The 13,498-nt window shown below is 43.2% G+C and overlaps 1 protein-coding gene across 1 annotated transcript in view; it reads right to left on the bottom strand.

Annotated features, from left to right (window-relative positions):
• cacna1ia (calcium voltage-gated channel subunit alpha1 Ia) overlaps window positions 1–13,498 on the bottom strand; it is a 142,435-nt gene that overhangs the window by 80,009 nt on the left and 48,928 nt on the right. The window contains exon 7 of the mRNA XM_073813941.1: window positions 197–545. Within this exon, the coding sequence (XP_073670042.1) occupies window positions 197–545 (349 nt within the window). The remainder of the gene's footprint in view (window positions 1–196; window positions 546–13,498) is intronic.

The raw sequence follows: 13,498 nt of genomic DNA, 5'->3' as shown, positions 1-13,498 counted from the left end.
AATGACTTTAATTGGGTTTTCACAGATGTTTGCCAGTCAGCTTCTTGGTCAACTGCCATGTCAGTGCCAAGGATCGAAATGCCAAAGGGCGATTAAAGCAAACATTTGGATGAATTTGCTCATCATGGTTCTATTGCAACCTGCTCTATGATATAACTTACATATTACTTATTTTACTTTCGCTCTTCAAACTCACCGTGAGCTAAGTGGCAGTGGTGTCTTTCTCTTCCATTAACATTAGCACCTCCACCTGTCGAGCCTTTTCCTCCCCTGCCACGCCCCCTCCCACCTCCAGGGGGAGGGGCTTTGCCACGTAACATGTAGTAAAGGGCGGCTGAGCGGCGTCGGGCCTTGCGCAGGATGTGGCAGACCAGCTGGAAAAGCTCTTCGTAGCAATCGCCGGGCTCGGCGAGTGACGCCAGCGTGCTAGAGGACAGGTAGCGAGCGCGTTGCTCCTGCATTAGCTGATGTTCCCGTTGCTTGGTCTCTGAAAACTGTGTGGCAATGACGACCAGGCACAGATTAATCATGAAGAAAGATCCAATCTAGAAAAGGAAGGAGAAAATAATGAGAGTGAATTGTTACCATCGACAGCGTAATTTGTTCGAAAACGTCTGTGTTGTTGTTTTACGGCTTTGTTCACTAATTAAATTACACAAATGAAGTAACGGCACATAAGCACCCGAAAGCGAATGATTATTATGCCCATCTCCATCATTTGATCGATTACTACTGCCACGATCTCATAAAAATGTACACAAATGTCTATTTTAAAATAAAATCCATTTAACGGCAATAATAGTGCAGCGTTAATTGTGCCAGGCAAATGGTCTTGGTGTTTTGTGAGCCTAATTTACATAGAAAGGTGGCGTGTTTGCGCCGAACAGAATGATAATGGATTCATTTAAACAATCACGGCACAGTGCTACTTCAGCACATTTAGCGCTTGGTTAAACTAGATTGCATACGCTTGGTGAATGAGCAGGTTTTTATGTAGAGATGTAGTGTGCAAAAGTGCCACAAGCTTCCTCTGTGAACACGCCAGAGAGAAAAAGAGAGAGAGAGCTTAACATACATTTCCCTGCCATTACATTACATTCTGTTCCCACCCCACAGATTATTACAGATTTTACCCAATACTGTGACTATGATATCACAACCCTTTGTGCTTTCTAATGCGCTCTGTACAGTGTTTGGCACCATCAACAAACGTAGCTGTCTAGATGAGCTGCTATAAACGGACCCTGTGTTTGAAGAAGTCAGTAGACGCCCAAACAAGAGCCTGTTTTGTCATGTATATGTGCCTGTACCTCTCTGGCTTCCATATGCTATAATTATCAGGCTCTTTTATAAGAGCAAAACCTCCAAATATCTCCTAGTCTTCACAGGGAACGGCTAGATACCTCTGCCAATGCGAAACGGATTAGAATCGGGATCCAATCATTTTAAAGATTGAGAGCGTGCCAGTTCAAGTCTCATTAGAACAGAAAGGCTGCTCTTATATCATCCGCCCTTCACATGCGTGCCATTTGTCAACGCACAAAACCGTGCAACCTACATACACATGAGTGGGCCTCGGTTGTTAGGTCTTAATGAAAATAAAGCCACATCTGAAGTAGGGATCAGAGAGGGTGGATGAGCGGATAGAGGATGTGGAGTGTTGCACTGGAAGCACTGGAGTGTTGCATGTGTGTAGGGAAGCTGTACAGGTGTGTGTCCTGCCTCCACATCTGTTCGCCTGATTTTAGACTCTGATGTAGGACTGGACTTCTAATAAACAGCTGGACCTGCTATGCTCACCTGGATTTAACACTGATTTATGCATGGATACACTTTCTTTCCCTGCGGTCCTGTCTCATCCTATAAGCTCTGCTGAATTGTTTTATACATACATGCATACTAATAGAAAGAGAGAGCTTCTATATTTTGTATTTGATTTTGGTTATGTTTGGTCATTTAAAGTATAACAAAACCGTTTTTAAAAGTTTACTATGTTCTTACCTCAACTTAGATTAATTAATACATACCTGTCTTTTTTCAATGCATGCACTTAATCTTTGTACAGCGCGTCGTGAATGTGTTAGCATTTAGCCTAGCCCCATTCATTCCTTAGGATCCAAACAGGGATGAATTTAGAAGCCACCAAACACTTCCATGTTTTTCCTATTTTAAGACTGTTACATGAGTAGTTACACAAGTAAGTATGATGCATGATGTTACTGGGTGCCGAGGTCAAACTAAGTGGTCTTCCGCCATACAATATAGTTCTCATTTTTTATCCGCTTAAAAAATCACCAAGTTTTATTTTGTGCCACCATACTTACTCGTGTAACTACTCATGTAACAGCCATTAAATAGAGAAAACATGGAAGTGTTTGGTGGCTTCTAAATTCATCCCTGTTTGGATTCTAAGGAATGAATGCGGCTAGGCTAAATGATAACACATTCATGACGCGCTGTACAAAATTTTAAAAATATATCTTGTGCACGCATTGAAAAAAGATAGGTATGCACTAATTTGTCTAAGTTGAGGTACACTCTTAAGGGGGTCGCACACTGGCTGAGCAGCTCAGTCTAGGACAACTCGGTGGTATCGTAAACCGGAAGTGCACATTAAATAGCGCGAGCTTCGTCAGATAGCGTCTACTTCAAAATGCTAAATATACGTTAGCAGCCAATGTTAATTGTTAATGATTTGGGATAAATATGATGCTATGTAATGTTAAACTATGTGAGTGGCGCTGTGTGGCGCGACAGGGATTTGAGCAACTTCCTGAGTCAAACCTGGTGGCGCCGGTGTGCATATACTCATAGAAAATAACTCATAGTTAGATTTTTTTAGAACGGTACGCGCTGATCTGTGCATCCGGTATGCGATCCCCTTTAGAACGAATGTGTTAAAAACAACACATTAGTTAAAAACAACCAAAGCGTCAATTGTTTAAAAATAGGAAAAACAGTTGAGTAAACAATACGTGAAACTGTCATGGAAAAGAAAGTCGTGGCAGGGGCACGTAATATGGTGGAAATACGTGACAATGTCACGCAAAACTGAGCAAAATAATGCGTGACTATTTCTCATATTTTGTGAGATCAGGCTGACCTAAAACCAATCAGACCGATGAAGGGGATGATGTATGCACCACTACCAGAGGGCTCGCCGCTCTCGCTAGACCCATTCATTTAGCCACCAAAGTTTCAAGCTGGTATATCCGACTTTTGCTGAATCCAGTCGGTAAGATAGCGATAACATCTTCTTTTAGATATGAAGGCTTCGAGTGTTGTTCTTTGCTCAGGTTTAAACGAGAAGGAAAAGTTTAAATTGCTTAAAAAAGACGCGATAGCTGATTCGAACGATTGATGTTTCACAGCGGCCACCAAAGTTGCAAGCTGGTATATCAGACTTTTGCTCAATCCAGTCGATAAGACAGCGATAACATCTTTTTTTTAGATATGAAGGCTTCGAGTGTTGTTCTTTGCTCGGGTTTTAATGAAAAGGAAAAGTTTAAATTTCTTAAAACAGACGCGATAGCTGATTCGAACGAGTGATGTTTGACAGCGGCATCCATCTGTGTACAAAATCTGCTTTAACATTGGTGCTGCACGGTCGTCATCGTGTAAAGACCGCCCCAATGTTTCTGATTGGTGCCGCGATTTCTCTGCATTAGAAATAGGCTTGAACGGCCTCTTTGCCAGACTACTTGCAGAGTAAATCTAAATTTGCCAGAAGTTGTCTGGGTTTTCCCAGGCTAACAGACCTGTACAAATAACAGCTTAACATTGACAGTGACTTACTGCCAGTAATGTTATGAGGATATAAATTACCCAATAAAATCAAGAAAATGGAAAGAATGAAAGAATTAATATTTTAAATCTCTGTTACAGTTATATAAGAAATGACAGCTGATGATTTATACTCTCATTTAATGCTATTCTTATAATGAAGGGGCCTGACCGCATGGTGACCTTAAGACTGCCTGTCCAAAAAAAGAACAGTAGGCAGAGTCTGACATTTCATTATTTTGCCATCAGTTTGTAAAAGAAGTAAGAACAAATCCTCACTTTGCCTAAATTTGTACCTTCTTCTAAATTATGCCAACATAACATGTTGCTAAATACATCAATAATGCAACAAGCCGACTGTGAAAAACCAATGAAGTAGCCATCCTCCCATGGTGCCAGTTCATGAATCATATTCCTCTGTGTAAAAAAAGCAGGAAGGCAAATATGCAACAAAGTTTATTCATATTTGTTGCCTGTGTTGCCACAGACAATGTATTTAATCTAATTATTTCTGTTCCCTCGGTTCATTCAAAGAGATCCATCAGTGAACGCATGAAGAGGAAAAACTGGGCGCAGAAAAGCCGAGCCTGAATTAATTGCTCAGACGTTCAATAGAAGTGAATACAAGTGAATAGAGGTGCATCAGTGGGGCGTAGGGTCTGTCGGCAGACTATGGCCCGCTCTCTACAGGGTAGCGTTGACTGGCTGCGTGGTTGCCAGGTTACAGGCAGAGCAGAGCGTCAAGAAAGTAAGTAAAAGTGCCTAGGGACACACATACAGTGAAAAGGCACGTCTTATGCTCTTAAACACTGCTGGTGACACAGGATTTGAAGGCTGTTGTTTCCAGCTGTGAGGGAGTGCCAGAAAGGGTCTTGAGAGAATGGGCATAATGCGTCAAAACCACAAAAGACTGCCAACTACATAACTAAAGCTAAGCATTTGATTGACTCCAGAAGAAAATACCACGTTTGTTAGATTCTAGATGGTGCTTCTGTTAAAGGAAATGGTCTAAGGATTCAAGATATCATACTGACTTATTCCTATCAGACTATTTGTGACCCTGTCTGTGAAATGCAGGTGAAAGTCTCATAATGTTACAAGATTATGTTACAAAATCAACATTTTTTTTCAATCATAAGTTTCACATTCATTTCAATCTTTGATATGACCTTTGTCAATATTAATGATATAAAGGTTCACAAAATCACTAGACCTACGAGGATAACGACCCATAGCGCTACACTAATCGATAATATTCTAACAAATGAAATCTTTAATGATGCAATAAGTGGAATATTAATAAGTGACATCAGTGATCATTTGCCCGTATTTACAGTGTTTGAGAGTGATTGTAAGCCTCATCAGAAACCACTAAGTAAATTCAAAAGATTAAGATCAGAAGAGTCCTTGAATGTTTTTAAGAACGATTTATTTGAACAAAATTGGGATGGTATATATGACAAGAGTAATGTACATGATGCTTATGATGAGTTTATGAGAATATTTAAACAACTATATAACAAAAATTGTCCATTGAAGGAAATGTGTACAATGTCGAATAAAAAAGGTTATCCCTGGATCACGAAGGGATTGAAAAATGCAATCAAAAAGAAGAACTTGCTTTATAAGGAGTTTTTTAAACAAAGAACCAAAGAGGCGGAAAATAAGTACAAGAAATACAAAAATAAATTAACTAATATCTTGAGGAAAACTAAGAAAGATTACTACAATAAATTAATAGAAACTAAGAAATCTGATGTGAGGGAAATGTGGAAAATATTGAATAAAGTAATAAAAAAATCTTCTGGCCAGTTAAGTTATCCTAAATATTTTAATATAGGAGACAAAGACAATTATAATATGATAGAGGTGGCAAATACATTCAATACATTTTTTGTCAATATTGGGAAAGAGTTGGCAGAGAATGTTCCTGACCCCAGAAGTAATCAATATGGTTATTGTTCTATTGAAAGAAATGTAAATTCCATGTTCCTTTCGCCGGTGGAGGAAAGTGAAATAATTCAAATCGTTTCAAAATGTAAGAACAAAACCTCAAATGATTGTAATAATGTTGATATGGTAGTGGTGAAAAATGTTATTGATGCCATTTCAAAACCTCTTACCTATATTTATAATTTATCATTTCAATCTGGTAAATTTCCTAATCAAATGAAAATAGCTAAGGTCATTCCACTTTATAAATCAGGAGATAAACATCAATTTACAAATTATAGACCGGTTTCTCTGCTTCCACAATTTTCAAAAATTCTGGAAAAACTTTTTATCACTCGTCTTGACAACTTTTTGGAAAAACATAGTATATTTAATGAATGTCAGTATGGATTTAGAGCAAAAAGGGCAACATCACTGGCATTGTTAGATTTTATAGAAGAAATATCAAGTTCGGTAGACAACAAAATGCATACTATTGGAATATTTGTTGATTTACAGAAGGCGTTTGATACCATCAATCATGAAATTTTGTTGAGAAAATTAGAGAGATATGGGATAAGAGGAAAGGTATTAAATTGGATAAGAAGTTATTTGACTCAGCGAAAGCAGTTTGTGAAGTTGGGAGATTATTGTTCTGAATGCTTGGAAATTTCTTGTGGAGTTCCACAGGGGGCGGTGTTAGGCCCAAAATTGTTTCTTATTTACATTAATGATTTATGTCAAGTGTCAGAAGTATTGAAATTAGTGCTGTTTGCTGATGATACTAATATTTTTTGTTCAGGAAATGATCTACAGTTGCTAGTGCAGGAGACAAATAAGGAATTAGAGAAGATTAAATTATGGTTTGATACAAACAAATTATCGCTAAACTTAAAGAAAACTAAACTAATGATGTTCGGAAATGGTCGAAATTATTTGCAAATTGAAATCAAGATGAATGGAGTGGTCATTGAAAAGGTCAATGAAATAAAATTTTTAGGAGTTATTATTGACAATAAAGTGAACTGGAAACCACATATTAGTTATGTTAGGAGTAAGGTTTCAAGGAGTATAGCAATAATTGGTAGAGCAAGACCATTTTTAAATAAGAAGTCTTTACGTATGCTTTATTGTTCATTAGTTTTGCCATACTTTATTTATGGTGTGGAAATATGGGGAAATAATTATATAGCAACACTTCAGCCACTTGTTATTTTACAGAAGAGAGTTTTACGGATCATTCATGGGGCGGGTTATAGGGAACATACTAATATATTTTTTATGGAGTCTAAATTATTAAAATTTAAAGATTTGGTGCAGTTACAGACTGTGCAAATTCTTTTTAGGGCAAAGTGTAATGATTTACCTCAAAACGTACAGAAATTATTTACTTGGAGAGAAGGAGGGTATGTGTTGAGAGGAAAATTAAATTTCATATTACCAATGGTACATAGTAGGAAGAAAAGTTTTTGTGTTTCCATACAAGGGGTAAAACTGTGGAATAACCTAAATGAGAAGCTTAAGAAATGTCTAAATATAAAACAATTTAGGAAAAGATTTAAAGAAATGATTTTTGAATGTTATAAAAATATGAAATAGGAATATGAGTTGGTTAAGCCCGAATGCCTGTTGCTAACATATTGTATAAATGCATGAAGATTACGGGTTTGTGTTGTGTAAGAAATGTAACTTATAAGTTGTGTAAGGAAATGTAAGGTATCAAGAGTTTGAAGGAGGGGTGGGAATTAATAAGTGCTAAACTTCAGCCCACTCCTTTTCAAGCATGCAATGAATCTTGACTTATCAGTAGTTTTTTTGTTTTGTTTTGTTTTGTTTTTGTTTTGTTTTTTGTTTTTTGTTTTTAATTGTTGTTGTGTTGTACATATTGTACATTTTGCATTGTATGCTTGAAATAAATTTGCTGAACTGAACTGAAGGTTGTATTTTCACAAGTGTTCATAAGACTGACATTTTTAAATTTAAACTGATTTTTTTAGGCATCATGATTTAGGCGCTGAAAACGCTTGGTCTCCTCCGTTCTTACGCCTAGGCCATGGAACATCGAGAAGCATCTGATTGGATGACCTCAATGATCTAGCCTGAGTATGGACATGTAGCATGTAGTCATTAAGTGTTAATACTAATTGTTAATAAACAGACACGTCAAAAAATATATATTTAGCTTTATGTATGTGCCAGACCATAACCAACAGGGGGGCATGCGGCTTCCAATGGGGGCACGCAATTAGCAACAATAACTTGCAAAAACAAGGCATTAAAACAACAAATACAGTGCAAGAAGCACACACTCATACAACTGGTACAGACTGTCAGCTCATTTTCCATATAAAGTGCAGAAGATCATAAACTAATCAGTATTACCATAATCACTTCGCAATGCTGTTAACGTTCTATAGCCACACTTTTACACATTTAGGCTTACGTAAATTAAAACAACGCTAACTTACCTTTAAAAAAAGCTGAAGGCGGCGTGTGCGAACATTAAACTTTCTTAAAACAGTGTCCTGTAGATTTGAAAATTCCACCTCGACCTCTAATCTCAGAGTTTGAGCCAATCTGTGTTTGCCTGAAGTCAGATGGAGCAGGCGGTGCTGGTTCGCTCTAAATTTTCTAATATCCATATTTTACAAGGTCCATAAAATGCCGCGAAAAAACACGTTGTTAGTATAAAGTCACATTAATATGCTAAAGACGCAAAGACGCATGAGACGCCGCAATAAAAGGAATCAGAGAAACTGGTCTATTTTAATAAAAAAACATATCAACTTTATTTTTCTCATTTGATTACATTAAAAGTCATGAAACATTCAATGTTTAATTTATTTTAAATATTCTTGATATATATTAAATTAATAAAAAACTGTAGGGGGCACGGCCCGCAAATGACCCCCCCTTGACGCCGGCCCAATACATAAAAAACTGACAACTAATAGACAAGCGTGCCGCACAAGCCCTGAAAAGTGAAGCCAAAACGTCTCGATCGCCCCCCCCCCCAGTGACTGGTCCCAGTAAAGGTCATAAACCCCGCCTCCCCATGTTATTCAATGGGACTTGAGACCAACAAAAAAAATTAATTACACTTCAATTATCTTTTTTCTGAAGCTGGTTTCTGTCATTTACTGTAGTTCTTATCACGCTGATGTAAATTCAAATGTTTGTTTTTAAAACAGGTTTGTGTTTAGTTAGTTCTTTAATGATATAAAAACAGTGGTGTCACGTCATGATTGACAGCTGTGATATCGTGTGATATGCGCATTCTACGAGAGCGAGGGCGGGGTTTTGACTTCGCGGCTTCCCTTCCTGCTCACTACTGCGCATGACTGGTCCCAAAATCGCTATTGCGCAGACTCAAGACCCAAGATGTCAGCGCCATATCGGGACACTGGAGGCTTCACTTTTCACCAATGGAAGAGAGCGACAGGCGTCGTCCATCTTTTTTTACAGTCTATGCTAATAGAACGTCTCGGTTACGGATGTAACCCTCGTTCCCTGAAGGAGGGAACGGAGACGTCACGTCGTGACCGACGAATTGGGAACTCGCTTAGAGAGACCAATCTGCTTCGAATACTACTAAAACGCCAATGAACTTGGCATTGAGATATTTGCATAATGCTGGCGCCGCCCCGCCAGGTGCGTATATAAGCAGCAGGTGCAAATAGGGAAATTAGCTTCTTTTTCGCTGAGAAAGCCGGAAAGTGTGACCGGCCGTAACAGCAGGTGGCAGCACCTGTGGCGACGGGACGTGACGTCTCCGTTCCCTCCTTCAGGGAACGAGGGTTACATCCGTAACCGAGACGTTCCCTTTCAGTCGGTCACTACGACGTCACGTCGTGACCGACGAATTGGGAATCCCTACCAAAACGCCACTAGGGGCTGACCTCTTCCAGTGTCTGCAGAAAATCCTCCAAAATCCCCTCGGGGAAATTGGAGAAATAAGATAGGGCAGAAAGGCCGGGCACTAGATGTTCCTTTAACCCACAGAAGTGCCAGCGACTGGGAAGCGCCCTACCTGAGCGGGATAGGAACGCTGCGGAAGCCACCGCCCCTCTTAAGGGCTAATGGTGGACGATAAGAAATAAAGACAGCCGTGGCTGTGTAAGCAAAGGAGTGCTCTGCTAAGGGAAACGTGGGCTGGTAGGATTAACCCCACGGAAAAATACTCACAAAGGAACCCGATGGGACACAATGTGGAGCCCGAGCCAACACGTAGGTTCGCGAGGATACAGCTAGTGAAGGCTGACAGCCAATGCTCCGCAACAAAGGCTGCCAAGGCAGCGGAGGAAGAACAATTCAAACCATTACGCATTTTTGTTCTGAAGGCCTTCCATACTGACACAGTTATGAAGCATCAGTTGGAGGCTGCAAGCCGACCTGCGAGTCTGTTCTCCATGTCCTCCCTGGTGAGGAAAGAACACGAGAGGATACAGGCTCAATACGAACACTGTAAAATCTAATGAACGTATTATGTGTCGCCCAACCAGCAGCTCTACAGATGTCTGTTAGCGAGGAACCACGAGCTAGAGTCCAAGATGAGGCAACACTCCGTGTGGAGTGCGCTCTCAAATTAAAGGGGCAAGGAATACCCTGAAGATTATAAGCCAGGGTGATGATAGTATCAACTATCCAATGAGACATCCTCTGCTTAGTGACAGCTTTCCCTTTCTGCTGGCCACCATAACAAACAAAGAGCTGGTCTGAGGTCCTGAGGCTTTGCGTGCGATCCACGTAGAGTCGCAGTGCGCGTACGGGGCACAACAAAGCCATGGTTGGGTCTGCGTCCTCCGGAGGCAGCGCTTGCAAGCTCACCACCTGGTCTCTGAAAGGAGTGGTGGGAACTTTGGGCACGTAGCCTGGTCTGGGCCTCAATGTTACACTCGAGGCGGCAGGACCAAACTGAAGGCACGAGTCGTCAACAGAGAATGCATGTAAATCCCCTACTCTCTTTACTGAGGCCAATGCTAGCGGGGTCAGAGCTTTCATTGATAAAAGCTTCACACTCGCAGAATGCTAAGGCTCGAACGGGGGGGCCTGAAGGGCTTTCAGCACCATGGACAGGTCCCAGGGAGGAATAGAAGGAGGGCGCGAGGGGTTTAGCCTACGAGCGCCTCTTAAAAATCTAATAACCAAATCATGCTGGCCAACTGTTCTGCCGTTGATAAGTGAGTGATGAGCAGAAATAGCAGCGATATCAACTTTAATGGTGGAGGGTGACAGCCTACCGTCTAACCTATGTTGAAGATATAGAAGCACGATGTTAACAGAGCATTCTCTGGGGTCTTCGCGTTGCGAAGAGCACCAGGTGACGAAAAGGTTCCATTTAAACGCGTAAGCCCGTCTTGTGGACGGAGCTCGAGCCGCGTCGATTGTGTTAGATACCGTTTGTGGTAAATCACCTAAACCTTGCGCGCTCAACGACCACACATGGAGATCCCACAGGTCGGGGCGCGGGTGCCATAATGTGCCCCCTCCTTGAGAAAGAAGGTCCTTCCTCAGGGGAATCCGCCAGGGAGGGGCTGTCGCGAGGAGCATTAGCTCTGGAAACCAATTCCTGCTCGTCCAATACGGGGCGATCAGTAAAAGGCTCTCCTCGTCCTGCCTGACTTTGCACAGTGTCTGTGCGATTAAGCTCACTGGGGGGAATGCGTATTTGCGCATCCCCCGAGGCCAGCTGTGTGCCAATGCGTCCACGCCGAGGCTGCCCTCGGTTAGTGAATAAAATAGGCGACAGTGGGTATCGTCCGGCGACGCAAACAGGTCTATCTGCGCACGACCGAACTTCTTCCAAATTAGCTGGACCGTCTGGGGGTGGAGTCGCCATTCGCCGGGGCGCGCAGCTCGAGAAAGCGCGTCCGCCGCTGTATTGAGCGAGCCCGGAATGTGAATGGCACGAAGGGACCTCAGATGCTTCTGACTCCAAAGGAGGAGATGACGAGCGAGATGCGACAGGTGACGGGAGCGCAAACCGCCTTGAAGGTTGATATACGCAACGGTCGCAGTGTTGTCGGTGCGTACTAGTACATCCTTCCCTCGCAGCTCCGTAGCGAAGCGTACAAGTCCCAGATATACTGCCCACAACTCTCGGCAATTGATATGCCAGTGCAACTGGGGTGCTGTCCACACCCCTGAAGCTGTAAGCTCGTCGTACGTGGCACCCCAGCCCGTGTCGGACGCGTCTGTGTGTACAACAGCATGCCGGGAGATTTGTCTCATGGACACACCGGACCGGAGAAACGCGGGGTCCGACCACGGGGGGAATGTTAGGCGACACGCAGGTGTAATAGCTACACGATGGATGCCGGCGTGCCACGCTCTCCTCGGGACTCGATCGTGAAGCCAACGCTGAAGCGGTCTCATATGGAGCAGTCCGAGCGGTGTCACGGCCGCTGCTGCTGCCATATGCCCCAGGAGCTTCTGAAATTGTTTCAGCGGGACCGCATTCTTCCCTCGAAATGAACCGAGGCAAGTCAGAATTGACTGGACGCGCTCTTCTGTTAAACGCGCCGATAAATCGATCGAGTCCAGTTCCATACCGAGAAAAGAGATCCTCTGCGTGGGGCAGAGTTTGCTCTTTTCCCAGTTGACCCGAAGACCCAAACGGGCGAGATGCCGAAGCGTTAAGTCTCTGTGTTCGCAAAGCGTCCGTCGAGAATGCGCTATTATAAGCCAATCGTCGAGGTAAGCCAATATGCGAACGCCGCTCTCTCGGAGGGGTTTTAACGCCGCCTCTATTACTTTCGTGAACACACGGGGAGAGAGGGATAGCCCGAACGGTAAAACTTTGTACTGGTATGCCCGACCCTCGAATGCAAACCAGAGAAACGGTCTGTGACGAGGGAGAATGGACACATGGAAGTACGCGTCTTTCAGGTCTATTGCCGCAAACCAATCTTGGGGGCGAATTGAATTGAATATTTGCTTCGGTGTTATCATCCTGAAAGACCTCCTCTGCAGAGATTTGTTCAGAACGCGCAAATCCAAGATCGGTCGCAACCCACCGCCTTTTTTGGGTACTATGAAATACGGGCTGTAGAAACCCGCCCTCATCTCGGTTGGAGGGACCGGTTCGATCGCGTCCTTCGCCAGCAGGACTCCGACCTCTGCACGCAGTACATGTGCATCGGACGCTTTCACCGTGGTGAAACGAATGCCCGAGAATTTGGGTGTGTGCCGGTTGAATTGTATTTCATAACCGAGGCGGACAGTGCGTAAAACCCAACGAGACGGGTTGGGAAGCTGAAGCCAAGCCCCCAGGGACCGTACGAGAGGAATTAACGGCACTACCGGTGTACCCGCGGTGGGGCGGCGAGGCGGGACAGGCGGAACTGCCGGTACGTCTGCTGTGACAGCATAAGTATCTACAGTATGTGTGTGTGTGAGACTGACCTGAGCCCGCTGAGGGTGCTGGTGGTCCCGTCTCCTCAGCGGAGAGCTGGGACTCCTCAGGACACCCGCTGGCGATAGAGGAGAGGGAGGAAGAGCATGTGAATGCCCGCTCACATCTCTCTCGATCCTCTGGAGACCTGGAGAAGGAATAGGAATGCACTCTTTTTGTGGTTTTGTGGGTGCCGGCTGAGAAGCCGGCGGAACAGAAACAAAACGAAACCAAAGATTCTCCACCCGGACCTCTACCGGTGGAGGGAGCGATGCCATCACCGTCTCCCGTAGAGTGATCCCATCCAAATCCAGGGCGCCCGTCTCAGGGCCGCTTCGATTTCCGTTTACCACGGGAAGCGGGTGGGGCGGGCGGGGCGGGCTGCCGACG

The sequence above is a fragment of the Paramisgurnus dabryanus genome, chromosome 3 (genome assembly GCF_030506205.2).
Source record: "Paramisgurnus dabryanus chromosome 3, PD_genome_1.1, whole genome shotgun sequence".
NCBI classification, from domain to species: Eukaryota; Metazoa; Chordata; class Actinopteri; order Cypriniformes; family Cobitidae; genus Paramisgurnus; species Paramisgurnus dabryanus.
Note: the sequence above shows the minus strand (reverse complement) of the source record. Positions and strands in the feature narration are given on the sequence as shown.